The sequence below is a fragment of the Herpailurus yagouaroundi genome, unplaced genomic scaffold (assembly GCF_014898765.1).
Source record: "Herpailurus yagouaroundi ecotype Mexico unplaced genomic scaffold, PumYag 189, whole genome shotgun sequence".
NCBI lineage: Eukaryota > Metazoa > Chordata > Mammalia > Carnivora > Felidae > Herpailurus > Herpailurus yagouaroundi.
Window position 1 is genome coordinate 16753125 of NW_024412420.1, and position 15985 is coordinate 16769109.

At 39.2% G+C, this 15985-nt stretch overlaps 1 protein-coding gene across 8 annotated transcripts in view; it reads right to left on the reverse strand.

Moving 5' to 3' along the window:
• BRCA1 (BRCA1 DNA repair associated) overlaps positions 1 to 15985 on the reverse strand; it is a 59330-nt gene that overhangs the window by 14637 nt on the left and 28708 nt on the right. For 5 of the 8 annotated variants that reach the window (XM_040497676.1, XM_040497675.1, XM_040497674.1 and 2 more), the window contains exons 11-15: positions 15674 to 15762; positions 10100 to 10271; positions 5159 to 5285; positions 2780 to 2970; positions 1264 to 1574 (exon numbers count right to left, since the gene is read on the reverse strand). In XM_040497676.1, coding sequence (XP_040353610.1) covers positions 1264 to 1574; positions 2780 to 2970; positions 5159 to 5285; positions 10100 to 10271; positions 15674 to 15762 — 890 coding nt within the window. The remainder of the gene's footprint in view (positions 1 to 1263; positions 1575 to 2779; positions 2971 to 5158; positions 5286 to 10099; positions 10272 to 15673; positions 15763 to 15985) is intronic. The other 3 variants (XM_040497679.1, XM_040497678.1, XM_040497682.1) reach the window with 1 other exon arrangement.

Below are 15985 nucleotides of genomic sequence, written 5' to 3' on the forward strand. Positions count from 1 at the left end.
ATTTTCAGGGCAAATAGCTGATCTGGGCACGTGCTTGTGAGATTGGAACCCTAGCATTATTGATGAGAATTTATTCGTCGTATCTACTAGGGCAGACACAGCTTATTTTACCTTTTGGTGGTGAGATACATTTGGCCACACAGAATATTATGCTGAGCCACTACCAATAGAGAAGTTAGGATGAGAAATGGTTCTTAGCCTAGGAAGGATATAGTAAGAAAGATACTTAAGAATGACCCAGTCGTTTCTCAGTGTACAATAAATGGCACCCACATTGCATCCATCTGATATGCTGGTGTGTTATCTTATGATTTTAAAGAAATATTCACTCAATTATTTTTTTTTTTCACTCAATTATTTTATTATGAAAGGATACCAAAGGTGATTAACTACAAGAAGGTCAATGTCCTAGGATGTCTGAAATCTATACTCAGCCCAAGGAGCAACAAGATTTCAGTGGTATTTTAATAGGTATTTTTCTACAATGTAAAACAATTCCTATTTGTAGCACCATGAGCCCAAGGACATGTCAAATTAGAGGGAAGGGTGCTACAGGGTAGAAACGACAGAGCAGGCTATTGAATAATTGTTACAAGCCAAGATAGAGACAAACCCTGGAGAAAAGCCACTATCTGGCAGTTTGCTTGGAACCACTTTGGATTTAGTTCATTATGCTCATAAGTTCACTCAGATGTAAACCAAGGTGTTTCCTCTGGGGAATAAAACTATACTGTACAGGGGCGCCTGGGTGGTTCAGTCGGCTAAGCGACCGACCCTTGGTTTCCACTCAGGTCATGATCTCATGGTTCGTGAGTTCAAGCCTCACATTAGGCTCTGTGCTGACAGTGTGGAGCCTGCTTAGGGTTCTCTTTCTCCCTCTCTCTCTGTCCTTCCCCTGCTCGCTCTGTCTCTCAAAATAATAAACTTCAAAAACAATTTTTTAAAAACCCCACTATACTATACCTACTTGCTTTTTTAGATAAAAAAAATTAAAATTAAAAAGTTCTATGTTATATCCCAAACTACAACATGCTGCTAATATTAATGATTATTTACTTAAGTAAATATACACAAAATAATCTATGTTATAGCTTTATCTAGGTCCAATGATCAGAAATCAGTAATGGAAATTAAATTACATCGAATTGTTCTTGGTACCTAGATTTTTCCTCATAGGTTATTCACTGCTAGTACCTATTTAAAACTATTTGTACTACATTAAGAAGTCTCAGTTGTTAGGGAGATACATATGGATACACTCACCAATTCTTTTGGAGTCAAGCCTGATGCCACCATAGATATTCTTTTGTTGACTCTTTTTGTTGAAGACATCGTTTCTGGCTTCTCCTTGCCCTCAATGTCTTCCCTCTTATTATACCCAGCAGTATTAGTAATATGAACAGCAGCTGTACTCTTGGCTGATTCTTCAACTTGAAATTGGGGTAATTTCAAGGCAGAGGCTGAAGTTGGCATGCTGCTAACATGAACCGGTTCTGGGGCTCTGTCCACAGAGAGATCAGACTCAGGGTCATCAGAGAAGAGGCTGATTCCAGATTCGAAGTAAGGGGTTCCTTCTGAAAGGCATGAGGAAAGAAGTTTAACCCACACGACAATGAATTTGAATTATAAATAGTATTCATCATAATTCTGTATTTTAAAAATGAAAGTTTAAGTCAACAGACTAAAGAAATATAACAGCATTTCATTGCCAATAACAGGAATACAAGTAATTTTAAATATTCCTTTCGAATTTTTATTACCTACATTCTCCAACTGTTTAACAATGAACATAAAGAACATATAGTACTTTTGTAAGGGAGGAGAATAAGTTTGAAAAAAGAAACTAATACTTGATTTGTTTCTTTATCCACAACATCATTGTCTTCTTGACTTAATAAATCATCAGATACCCTTACCAAATTAAAAACAGGAGACCATTCCTAAACATTTCAGAAAATGTCACTCCATAAGGAAGTAAGCATAGCTACACAGAATTCATGAGATTCCTAAAATGACCTTAATGAACATGGCCAAATACTACATTTAGGTACCAAAGTGTACCTTTCATGATAATGTGTTTTTGAGGACTAATTTAAAACTTTCTTTACTGATTAAAAAACTTTGATTTATAAGCCATAAAACACACCATTCAGTTATAGTGATTTATAAGGCATAAAATACCTAGTCATTTATATTCATTAACTCATAAAATAAGAGCTTACTTTGTGGAGATTTGACTCATTTTTCAAAAAAGGGCAGGCCGAAAACTTTATCCTAGGGCCCTAGAATTCTTTTCTTTTACCTTTTTTTTTCTTTTTCTTTTTTTTCTTTTTTTTCTTTTAAGTAATCTCTGTGTCCACCATATCTGAGTTCCGGGTTGAACTCACAACCCTGAGATCAAGAGTCACATGCTCTACTGACTGAGCCAGCCAGGTACCCTAGGACCCTAGAATTCTTATTTAACAGTTGAAATAAAATATTTACAGTACACAAGACTCTCCCATTCTCAAAACTGTTAGAGCTAAACCAATACAGATATATTAACAGCTGCAATAATTTTCATGTAAATTCGGATTAACATTGAAGCAATTTTTCTAAAATGGGTTTAAGTATAACAGAAGCCCTCATGATAGACTACACATGCTAGACATCTGAAAAGTTGATTAACTGAAATATCTTTAGGTCAGATTCAGAGTAAAACAGAAGTGTGCTCGCTTCGGCAGCACATATACAGAGTAAAACAGAAGTGTTTTCTCCACTAGAACAGATAAAATATTACCCAGATCTTGTCTTGGCAAATAAGACTGCTCCATGAAATCTCGGGGCTCTGACTTAGTCAGTTGTAGCTCTTCCCCATCGACAGCCTTAATTAGCTCCTTCTGAGACAGGCAGTTTGTGCTCTGAAGACTGCTTGAGTGGCTGCGCACACACTGCCTAGTATCTAACAGCCGGGATTGAGAAGGAGAAGACCTAGAAGAAGGATGAAAGGAGAAAGGCGCCAGCACAGCTTATGAAAGGGCTCATCATACTTCCGGGGCAGCGAAAGCACAAGTCGAACAGCTTACTGCCAGAGAGACGGGGAATGACTAGTGAAAAAGAACCCGAGTGACTGCCCAGAAGTCTGGATCCACGATGCCTGCCAACATGTCAGGGCTGACAGACAACATCTCCTCTTAGGGTCTGGGCCAAGGCAGTATATCTCTCAGCTGTTTAAAAGCATGTCAGCAAATTTCTGTGTCCCTCGCTCAAATTCTATCCACTATTCCATGTGAGTCCAAATGGATGTTTCAGAATCAATCAGATCTCTCACAAAAATACAAAGCTGATTAATTTTGACATTTCTACCCTCATTCTTTCTACCCAGTTTTAGCAGAATTCATAGAAGCATCCCTACCTCCTGCCTTTTCAATGTCCAAAGCCATTCTAAAACCAAAGCCAGCTATAAAGTATTGTCAGAAGAGTATATGCACTCAGTGGTTTATTCCTCTGCTCTTTCAGGTGTTTAGGACTTTGCAGAATAAGATACTTATCAACAGATTTAAAGGACACTTAACAGATTTGAAGAATTAATACTCAAATGCATCATTTATACTTGTCTTTAAATAATAAACAATGGTTAATAATTAAAATAATCATAAAATTATTATAATTATAATGGGTTATATAATTAAAATAATATAATCGATTATGACATAATATAATAATATAAATTAACAATGAACATACATTAAATAATTGTCAATTAAATAATTATTGGGTGGGGTTTACTACAAGTCAGGCAATAAAACTAGGCCCTGTGGATTAAAGATGAGCAAAACCTGAGTTGTAAAGGGAGGATGCTCAATGTCTAGGTTCTTTAATAGAAGACTCTGGAGGGTACACTGGGGAAGAGGGGTAGGAGGTATAGAAATATTTAGTCTAAAATATATATATTTTTAAGTCTACTTATTTATTTTTGAGAAAGCATGAGCAGGAGAGGGACGGAGAGAGAGGGACAGATTATCCCAAGCAGGCTCCATGCTATCAGCACGGAGCCTTATACAGGGCTTGAACTCATGAACTGTGAGATCATGACCTGAACTGAAATCAAGAGTTAGACACTTAACCAACCAAGACACCCAAGTGTCCCTTAGTCTAAATATTAAATGGATGGTTAGCTCAATTGATTAAATGTGGCAATGAGGTCATTACCTCTAAACATGAGTTAGTGCCTATAGAGGCCAGACCTTTGTCTCCTCTGTAAAAGCCACAATGTAAGTCTCCCAGCCTCAAAAATATATCCTCAGTTCAAGAGGCTTGAAAGATAGTATGATTAGATTATTGACAGTTATCACTATTTTCAGAAAGATAAATAAAAAATAAAAATATATGTATACACAGTAGGAACCCAATAAATATGATTCCTGGGGTACTTTGGTGGTGAAGTTGGTTAACCATCTGACTTTAGCTCAGGTCACGATCTCACGGTTTATGAGTTCGAACCCTGTGTTGGGCTCTCTGCTGACAGTGCAGAGCCTACTTTGGATCCTCTATCTCCTTCTCTCCTACTGTCTCACTCACACACTCTCTCTCTCAAAAATAAACATTAAAAAAATATATGATTTCTTTTCCTTCCTAGAGTGGTGAGGTGCAGGACTCTAATGGGCACGAGATTCTGTCCTGAACTATCAAGTAGGAATAACAGTCCAAACTTGTCCTTCTCCCCCTGTAGTATTGTAAAGATCCAACCAGAAGGTAGATAAAGTGCTATACAGTCTTATCTCAATAATGATTTGAACAGACATCCCTTTAAAGATATTCTGAATTTTCCTGGGTAAATCAATAGCTAAACTTTTTCTAGAGAGACAAAAACTTTGATTAGGGCAAGGGCTGCCTTGGAGAAGAATACCATCAGCCCTCAGGCTTGTTTAGCTTTCAGTTCTGAATTTTATTCCGACCTTCAGGAGGGACAGATCGTGCATTTCTTATCTCGTAGCTCATGCCTTGTATAGACCCAGAAAACCTACATACAATTAAACAAGAGTGTCCTGGAACAATGAGAGGTCAGAAATGGCTCTTTACAAAAAACTAGAGCAGTATGGTGAAAAAACTTAATAAGAGCTCAATATAAGTAAAGATGTTACTTAGAAACCACAAATTGACATTTATTACTGCTTACCTTCTCATTCCCGGTTCTTTAGTTTTACTGGTGGAACTATCCAGAGATACTTGAAATTTGTCAGCAGAGAGGCTTTCGGGATTCTGGCTTATAAGGCAGTCACTACTTTTCTCTGAAGTTAATACTGCTTTAAATGGAATGAGAAAACAAAGAAATCTACTTTACTGCTCAGTCTTAAGGGTGATAATTCAGGTGAGGATATCGATTCTTTCAAAAGCAGCAATCTGTAACAGTCAAATTAGTTTTAAAACAAGTGTATCAGACAGAATTTTATAAACATAAGTGATGCAGCACCAAATGAAACAAAATGACTAAAAAATAGTAATGACAATAAAGGACACACTTCAAGACAGGAGTAAATGAAGATATCCAGCTGAGACGAGGCTGCAAAAAACATATATTTTTTGGCCCTGGATGATAAGGAAACAAGAATAGGAAGTGAATTTTTATCTGTGCAGCAAAATAAATTATTCTGAAATCCCCTCAGATAACAAGGAAGAGAAAGTACTGGAAAGCACAAAGCACATTCCCTACTGGCTCCACATCAAAGACTAGAGGATGGGGGTTTGAGCTTTTTGTATGTATGGGGAATTAAGACGGGAATGGTCAGATGAGAAAGAAAAACCAGGTGACAGTTTGCTCTCCATTTGCAATGACTAACAAAAAAACAAACAAACAAAACTAATATATACACAAAAACCAAGGTGCTGACTGATAAGGAACCTTGAAGTAATCTATGGAACTAATGATGAAATGGCACCAGAAAGGAAAAAACATACAACAGACCCAAGGCAAAGTTCTGGCATGTTAGTGCATTTTTTTTATTTATTAATTCCTCCAAATGTATTCTTGTAGCACTGCTTTCTAGGAAATGCCTTAAAGGCAGAAATCTTTAAAAAGCAAAAGCAAATACTTAAAATTACAAATGTTTTCTACCCACTAAGAAGTCACTGACAATTGTAATTTATTTTGAGCCTTTATTAGAAAAGCTACAATGCATAAATCAAGGCAGAAAAACTTAAACAAAAGGCTGTATTAATTAACCTGTGTTTTAAGTCACTCGGTAGCCTGGAGGGAAATCTAATCCTCAAATGTACTATTTATAGTTTCCTTCATGTGCATCTTTTCTGGACCTGTACATTTCTAGGAACCCAAGAACTCCCAACTGCTGAAAGGAAGCAGAGTCTGACCATGAACCAGCAGGTTTTTCTTCCAACTGTGTATGTAAAGCTTTTTAATTCAGGTATCATTCCCTCCCAAGTCCAGGGTGATAATTGAGAAGAGGTAGTGTGTGGTTTCAAAAAAAGTGAAAGGGTACAGAGCAGGGTGGAGGAGCTTCAGACACAAACAGAGATGTTAAAGTCATTCCACTGCCTGAACGTTTGGCATATGAGTTGCTCTTCTCAATACAATATGGCTCAAGCTACACAGAAATGAAGCTAACCTGAGTTAGGATTCAATAACTCAACAGTACATAAAAAACACGGGGCAAAACTCTTTCGCTCTTCTTCCTTTATCCGTATTTCATAAACACAGGATCCAGAGCCCAAGTCCTGGAATAGTCCCTCTTAAATCACCCCCTCCTCTGGGGGGTCTTAACATGTTATATTCTTCATGGCTAGGGAAATGGGCTAGACCAAACATTTAATAAACTTACTATTATGTGCTAAGCATTATGCAAAGTATTGGGAGGGGAAATCAAAGGAAAAGACATTGGGGAGAAAGGAAAGATATTAAGAAATGATAAACTACAAAATATAGAACCTACAATGAAATTCAGTTTTAAAAAGTACATAACCCATCCATGCCAACTGATTCAGAATTTCTGGGGCAGGGACCTAAGAATTTTGAACAAGTGCTTCCGGAAATGAACGTACTGCCAGACGGAAAAGCTCAGATATGTCTGAAAATCACTTCCGCTATAACAGGTTATAATCTTACAAATGATAATGTTTGCCTTATAAATGACAGGTAATTGGAAAAAAAAAAAAAGTACCTGATAGGAAATAGCTTTATTTGTAGAGGAAAAGTACACATAATTTATAATGGGTAAGGATATACATTTGCACAAAAATATGCAGACTTGGGAATGACCCCTAGATAAACCATAGGGCAGATCTATGCTGAGGGCAGGACATTTGATGTAAAGATCCTACAAAAGGAGCTTTCTTCATCTTTAAGGATACTGGATCTTAAAAATAAAAACTGGTGAAATCCAAATAAGTCTAGAGTTCCATTTGTTACTAGCAATGTACCAATGTTGGCTTCTTAGGTCTGATAAAAGCACCATATAATGTAGGATGACAACATTAGGGGAAACGGAAACTAGATAAGGGGCAGAATTCCTGCAGGAACTCTCTGTACTATCATCGCTATTTTTCTGTAAGCCTAAAACTATTCAAAAATAAAAAGTCTATTAAAAAAGATGTCAGTACAGCTAAAGGTAAACAAAATGCCCTTCCCAGGATCAAGAAGCTCGCTTGAATTTCAGTTCACCTCACACCAATTTAAGAAAGGAAAAGGCACAAAACTTGAATTGATATTAAGTTGATACTCATACTCTTTCAGAAATAAAGCCACAAAATTCCAGAAATCATATCCAGAAATCTCCTTTCAGTAAGTCTGGGGTGTGTTTCAGGGTTTTAATCATGCAAATTAAAACACTTACGGAGTGACTACTATGTTCTAAGAGTTCTCTGCCCTGTGGAATCTACACTCTAGTGGGAGGTGAGGAGGAACTCTACACAGTAAGCAAAACAAATTGTGTATAATTAAAAGCTAATAAGGGTTATGAAAAAATAACAGTATAACAGGGGAAAGTGGGGCTGGAAATGTCAGAGAGGTAAAAGTTACAATAAAAAATATGGTGGTTTATGGTAGATCTTACTGAGCATTGCTCAGTAATTTAAGATCAAATAAGTAGCATTTGAGCAATTTGTACAACATATTCCAGTTATGCCAAAGAGATCACGGAGGACACTCTCTGTGGAGCTGGGAGAAAGGACTTTTTTCTTTTTATTTTCGTAGTAATCTCTACATCCAACATGGGGCTTGAACTCCGAACTCTGAGATCAAGAGTTGCATGCTCTCCTGACTGAGCCAGCAAGGTGCCCAAGGAATTTTTTCTTTTAAGCCAGGAAATTTTCTTTAAACTCTTTAAAAAAATTAATTGAAAGAGAAAGAGAGAGAGAGAGAGAGAGAGAGAGAGAGAGAGAGAGAGAGAGAGAATCTCAAGCAGGCTCCACACTGAGCACAGAGCCCAATGTTGAGCCCGGCCCCACAACCATGAGACCATGACTTGAGCCAAAAGCAAGAGTTGGATGCTCAACAGACTGAGCCACCCAGGTGTCCCAAGCCAGGAAATTTTCATAAGCCTCTCCTCCATCCTATCCTCTCAACATTTACCCATCCACCTGATTAAGCGCCTGACTTTGGCTCAGGTCATGATGTCATGGTGTGTGAGTTCAAGTCCCACATGGGGCTCTGCTGTCAGTGCAGAGCCTCCTTCAGATCCTCTGTCTGTCTGTCTCTCTCAAAAATAAATATTTTTTAAAAAAGGTTTTCAAATCCATAGTAAACTAGAATGTATAAAAATATAGCATTTATGAAATTTTAAAATGAAAGAAAGCAAGCCACAAGAAACATGTCATCTGAAGATCTTCAGGAAAAAATAAATGCACAACCCCACCTCCTGTCAAAGAGGAGACAGTAGATTTACACACATATTCAAAGCCAGACAATAACATTTTCTGCATTGTGCATTAACATGGAAAGTCTAGTCTGTTTTTAGACTGAAGATAGTGAAAGCACCCCAAAGAAGAGAACCGTGCTGGGGACGAGACTTTGGGCTTCGTTATCTGGGAGATGAACTAAATGAAGGTACAGTTACAAAGAAAGCATTTAAGGAAATACATTTTGAACCACTGCCATAGCAACAGAGTTCCCAGCTTCTCATGCATGAGCTACTGTTTCTCCCTGAACATGAACATACTGCAAGGCGCATTCTGGGATCAGAGCCATAGTATTCTGGAGAATTAAGACTTGATTTCCTAGAAAGATGAAAAGGAAGGCCCTAAGGCCCCCAGCCAGACTGGGGAAGGAAGCGACAAAGAAGGGACCTGCACACTAAATTAGCTGGGTGGGTATCATGGAGACAGTGGGGAAGACCAGTTTGGGAGGGCTCACCACACCTGCCAGTCCCGAAGCAGCAACACCCTCTGTGGCACCCGTGCCTGCGCATAGCCTCTCATCTCTGTGTCTGCAGATCTGCCCCTATTTAAAACCTGCCCGATGTGCTGTCTTCCACAAGATTCTCTCCAATCAAAAACTCAAATTTTCATCTCACTTTCCTTCATTTACACCACATTATTCCTCAGCTCTGTGCTCACTTCTTACAGGAAGTCAGCTCTGATCAATCCCAACCTGCTTTGTTATTCTAAATGCCTTCTCTCAGAGGTCTTGTGGTCTTGTTGATCACTAGAACACTGTTAAGTTCTGAGTCTCCCGGACTCTCCCACATAACTAGGCTTTCTGTGGATCATGGTGCAATTCCTGACACCTAGGACATCTGTCTCTCAAAATTGGAAAGCACATTAAATAGGGCTTTGGGATCTGACACCACTGTTATACGGGATGAGTCTTGTTTTTCATGTTTTCTAGAATGATGGAGTTTCCTATTTCCAATCTCCCCCAACTCACTCAGCTTCCTATGGGCTCCTCATAGCTTCTCCTCATTGTGGGTACTCAGACAGTGACACTTCATGACTGTCCTGGTTACCTTGTAAGGCAAATTAGTTGTGAGCAGGGACTAGAACCAAGGCTCAAAATAAAATTACCCATGGAGTGACTCAGCAAACCTATGCTGAGCAAAGAACATAAAATGTTGGAGTTAGGCCCACACTTTGGGAGGGGAAAAACTTTGCTTTGGCCAATATTACAAACCTTTCTCTGATGTGTTTTGTTCCGGATTGAACAGGTCCTCAGGGGCATAAGAATCTGTTATGAGGGCAGGGGAGCTGTTAGAAGGCTGGCTCTCGTGCTGCTCTAACACGGCTTCCAGTTCGGCCATTTCCTGCTGGAGCTTGATCAGGTTGTCTTGCATGGTATCCCTCTGCTACAAACATTAAGAAATGACACCAAAAAAGTCACACTCTTTTAGCAACTTGCCAGACAGCAGGAATATGTCACACCAATTAATTTTAGCATGGAAACCGAAACCATCTTGAATGGAATTATGAGTTCTGGTTGAACACCTTTTCATCCAACCATATTCCTACAATTAAGGCCCATGAAGTTATTTCAGAATGATGTCAGAGCAGGGAAAAAATGCCTCAAACTCTCCCAAACAGACTTGTTTTATTGTGATGCCCTTTCAACGTTGGTTATTTTCTCTTAAAGCTAGGGAGCAAATGGGGCGCCTAGGTGAATCAGTCAGTTGAGCGGCCGACTTGGGCTCAGGTCATGATCTCACAGTTTGTGAGTTCGAGCCCCGCGTCGGCTCTGTGCTGACAGCTCAGAGCCTGAAGCCTGCTTCGGATTCTGTCTCTGTCTCTCTCTGCCCTTCCCCCACTCATGCTCTGTCTCATAAAGAAAAAAAACTTAAAAAAAAATAAAAAAAAAAAAAATAAAGCTAGGGAGCAAAAAACCAAAATATTCAAATGCTTTCAATATTTAAAATTAGCAAGATTCTGTAACATTTTACCCAGGCCATGTTTCACAGACTTGGTGCTGTGGGACTTACAAGAGATTTGAGTTAGTCCATATAGTAATGTCTGCCTTCTGGCTTATGAGGACTCTTCCTTTTCTGGGATTCTTTGAACATTTAGTTTCCAAAAGAGCGAGCAAAGAGCTAATTCACTGGTTTATCTATTCATTCAACAACCATTTGCTGACCATCTATTATATGCAAGGCACTGTTCCAGGGGCTTACAGCCCTCGTGGCGTTGCCATTCTGGATCCAGAGAGGGTACCAAGAGATCACAAGAGACAAGGACCCGCTAGAGGGAAGGATTTAGCAGAAAGAACCTTAGGAAATCCTATAAGGACTGTTACTGTTTTTAATTCAAGATAATGGCTCTTCTTGCTTATGGGACTTCTGATGTTTATTTCTCCATTTTAAGAAGGTATCTGCTAAGTCTTAGGTTTTTGATAAGCAAAGTATTTGGTAAGTGAGGAGCCTTGCAAAAAATACATGTCTTCATCACTATTTGAAGGAACATCTATGGTTGCCAGCAAACCCCAGGGAAACACAGTTTGTTTGACCCTCCTTTTCTTCTGATCCTTGAAAATGACTTTGCCCTCTACTAAAAACAAGCCATCTACTTTTCTCCTGCTACACTGTGTTCATAGTTTTCAGATGTTTATGACCAGAAAATGTGCTCCCAGCGTCACAAAGGCTTCCGCGGCTGCCCCGAGATGCCTTGCTGCCAAAGTCTGCAGCAGCGCCATTGCCACCACGTGGTGCTTGTGGGTAGTTCTGTCAAACCCTGGCCATGGGAACTGCCTCAGTAAATCTGGAATGAAACCACACACAGGTATCTGACAATCTTCAGAAGCTGTATTAGTCACTTCTGCCATGACGACCACATCTAATTTCTCTGTTGCCATGAAATACGTTAGAAAATCAGGAAAAATAGTAATGGGAGAATTGTAATTAGAAAGCTTGCCTTTGGGTTTTCCCAAAGGAATCACTTTATAACCTAAATTCCCTTGTAGGTAATTGCCCAGACACATTTGGGAGACCAAGACCAAATTGGTTACTGAGGATTTTTTTTTTTTCTAATTCTAATTCTTAAATGTTTCTGGAATTACCCCTATTCTTCTTTTCTATTCCCAGTATGCTACTCTGATCTCTTTTAATACAGCTGCATTACTGTGGAAGTTCTTTAAAACTCATTATTGCCCTCAGGATAAAGCCCAAATTCCTAAGCATAGCATTCAAAAGGCCTTTCACACTCTGATTTTTTATTACTTCCCCAAACCACCCATATGCCCTGTTTTCCAGTTACACAGGACAACTTTGTGCTTTCTGGACATATCGGGCCTCTGTGTCTTTGCCTTGATTGCTGCCTCCCTTTATTATTGATGGAATAATTCTTCTCATCTTTCAAGGCCCAGCTCAGATGGCCCCTTCAGAAGTCCCCACCAAGAATACATCTACTACCAGGAACAGATGATCCCTCACTACTTCACTGGCTAACACACTAGTATACAAAAGTGGAATACTGAACCCTTCTTAAATTTTATTTTATTTAATTTTTTAAATGTTTATTTATTCTTTAGGGAGAGAGAGCGTGCATAAGCACAGGGGAGGGGCAGAGAGGAAGGCAGAATCCCAAGCAGACTCTGTGCTGACAGCCTCAAACTCACAAACGGTGAGATCATGACCTGAGCCGAAATCAAGAGTCGACACTTAACCGATTTGAGCCACCCAGGCACCCCAGGACCCTTCTTGATAGGTGGAATCCTTCTTAACCATTTTTGTATTCCTAATGCCTAGCAAGTAGTAAGTACTCAGTAAACGTTTAATGCAGAAATGAACTAATGAATGAGTATAGTTAATCAGTCTTTAATTAAAAAAAAAAACAAAAAACAAAAAAAACCCACCTAGGTGGTTTAGTCACTTAAGTGTTTGACTTTGGCTCAGGTCATGATCTCACGGTTCGTGGGTTTGAGCCCTGCATCGGGCTCTGTGCTGACAGCTCAGAGCCTGGAACCTGCTTCAGATTCTGAATCTCCCTCTCTCTCTACCTCTCCCCTGCTTGTGCTCTCTGTCTCTCAAAAATAAATAAAATGTTAAAAAAAATTAAATGGTACCAAATTAGGTTTCTCTATCTCCTATATAGTTCTTCTTAGTTCTGTTAAACAGTTGGAGGGAAAAGATCCTGCTCCCATCATTTTGCCTGTCTGTTACTTTAAATTTCAGTTAGCCGTGAAAACTGACTAGCTCTGTTTTGAGAAGATTCTTGATAAAAACATTTTGCAAAATGAATCTTGAACAAGTAGACACATCTCTAGGAAGAAGATCGGGAATATGAAAAACAAAGGGGTAGTTTATTGAATGTCAAATCTAATGCACTATAGCTAAGCCCAACAGAATTAGAAGCTGGAACCTACAACCTTAAAACACAAGGGACAAAAAGGTGAAAGGCACTGGTGAAAGTTTGACAGGGCCCCAAATCCACCTAGGAGTTGCAGAGAAAAGGCCTCCTTAGTCTTTTCATTCATTTTGTCGCCATGGCAATCCTGTAGGGCAGGAAGAATATTGGTGACAACTCAGGTACGAACAGACTGAACAGGCCACTGTCTCAAAGATTTCTTCCTGACTCCAGCAGGTTTCAGTCCTAGAGGGATCTGCTCTGTACAGAAAACGGGCAGAAGACCAGCCCTCTCTTTCTATAGCCCTCACAGCAATGTCAAGAATTAGAAGATTTTAAAACTGGATACCACCTGGTGTTAGCAAAGGTGCAGGGAAGTGAGAACCATCAAGTACCACAGGGGCTGCAAGAGTATGGATTTGTTCAATCTTTCTGAAGAACAATTTAACAATATGTATCAAAAACGAAAAATTTCAGTTGTAGGAATTTATATTAAGGAAATCATTGGGGATGCGGGCAAATCTTTAGCTACTATCAAGATACTACTATAGTGCTGTACATAACAGCAAACTGGGTCTCCTACTTTGAAACCCTCATATTCATTAATAGGCCAAATAAATCACGGCTTACCCAAAGGACAGAATACTATATAGTAATCAAAAATGAGTCATTGAGGGGCACCTGGGTGGCTCAGTTGGTTAAGCCTCTGACTTTGGTTCAGGTCATGATTTCATAGTTCGTGGGTTCAAACCCCACGTCAGGCTCTGTGTTGACAGTTCAGAGCCTGGAGTCTGCTTCAGATTCTGTGCCTCCCTCTCTTTCTGCCCCTCCCCCATCACACTCTGTCTCTGTCTCTCTCAAAAACAAATAAACATTAAAAAAAAAAAAAAGAATCACTGAGGGAAACTGAATGACATCGAAAGAAAAAAACATTACAGTGGAGTATTATGTATTTTTAAAAATTTTAAAATATTTTTATTTATTTTTAAGACAGAGACAGACAGAGCATGAATGGGGATGCGGCAGAGAGGGAGACACAGAATCCGAAGCAGGCTCCAGGCTCTGAGCTGTCAGCACAGAGCCCGACGCGGGGCTCGAACTCACAAACCGTGAGATCATGACCTGAGTTGAAGTCAGACGCCCAACCGACTGAGCCACCTGGGTGCCCCATGGAGTATTATGTATTTTTTAAAGATAAGGAGTACACCTATCTTTGTGCATACACAGGAAAATGGAAGAATATGCATGAATAGTTAATAGTAATTATTCCTGGGTAACCCATAGAATTTAATCTTTTAAATAATTAATGTAAGCATATGGCATAAAATTCAAGGCACAAAAGGACATTCAGAGAATAAGGCTTTCTCCCCTTCTCCCAGTCTGTTTCCCCACTCCAAGGGCAACTACTATTAGCTGTTCAGTGAAGATGGTGGTGTTAATCTTTATTTATTTATTTATTTATTTATTTATTTATTTATTTATTTATGATGGGTGTTAATCTTTAAATACTGTGATAGAGAGTACTTTTTCAAGGAGACTGTTCTGCCTGTAGTACTGAAACATTCATGTTACCAAATGTTATAGATAGGACAACGCTCCTATTCCCTTCATAAGTAACCACAATATTGGTCTTGGCCACGAGATACAGGAAGTAAAATTGTGTTACTTTCTTTTTCAAAGAAAAAAGAGGACTTACAGGCACCAAAGAACAACTAGCAGATTTAAAAAGAAAGAACAAAAAGAAATCTCCACAAAACAACAAAAGGCTAGATCATCTCTAACAGAACGAGAACTCTGTGGGCTCCAATTTGGAAACAAGAACAAACAAACGCCTCTCTTTAATACAGTAGTGTCTTCATAGATATTTTTGCTATAGGGAAAATTGCTTTTTTTTTAAATATTTTTTAAAAATATTTATTTTCGACAGAGAGAGAGAGAGAGACAGAGTGAGTAGGGGAGAGGTAGAGAGAGAGGGAGACACAGAATCTGAAGCAGGCTCCAGGCTCTGACCTGTCAGCACACAGCCTGACATGGGGCTCAAACTCACGAACTGTGAGATCATAACCTGAACCAAGGTCAGTCACTTAACCGACTGAGCCACCCAGGCGCCCCTAGGGAAAATTGCTTTTGAAGGTTTAGCTTATTCATTAAATTCAGGATGTAGTATTCACAGTCAACCAGATGGGTGGGTGGGTGTGTGTGTGTGTGTGTGTGTGTGTGTGTGTGTGTGTGAAATAAAACGCAGCCTGAGTTCCGTTCAGGTGCTTACCACTTACTCTGAGGAGACAAGGTACCACATACAACTGTTATACCATTAATTCTAAAGCATGATAAAGCAAATGTCAGAACGTGGGGTGCCTGGGTGCATGCTACTGAACACAGAGGACACAACACACACACATCCACATAGGCTTTTTACCTGAGTGGTTAAAATATCACTCTGAGAGGACACCCCTGAACAGTCTTCAGAGAGGCTTGTTTCACTCTCGTACCCAGATGCCGCTTCACCTTAAATGATGATAAAAATAGCTTCAGATGTGAAAACAGCACATACTGCAACTCGTATCCTTCTCTTCCCATTGGTGGGACAAATTTCACTTTCATGTCATGCAAAATGATTACATTCCTTGTTTTGGGACACCTGGATTTCCTGCTGGAAATCATAACAATGAAAACTAGAAACAAGTCCCCCAACAATTATATCTCATTCAAACAGAGAAGATGTTCTAGC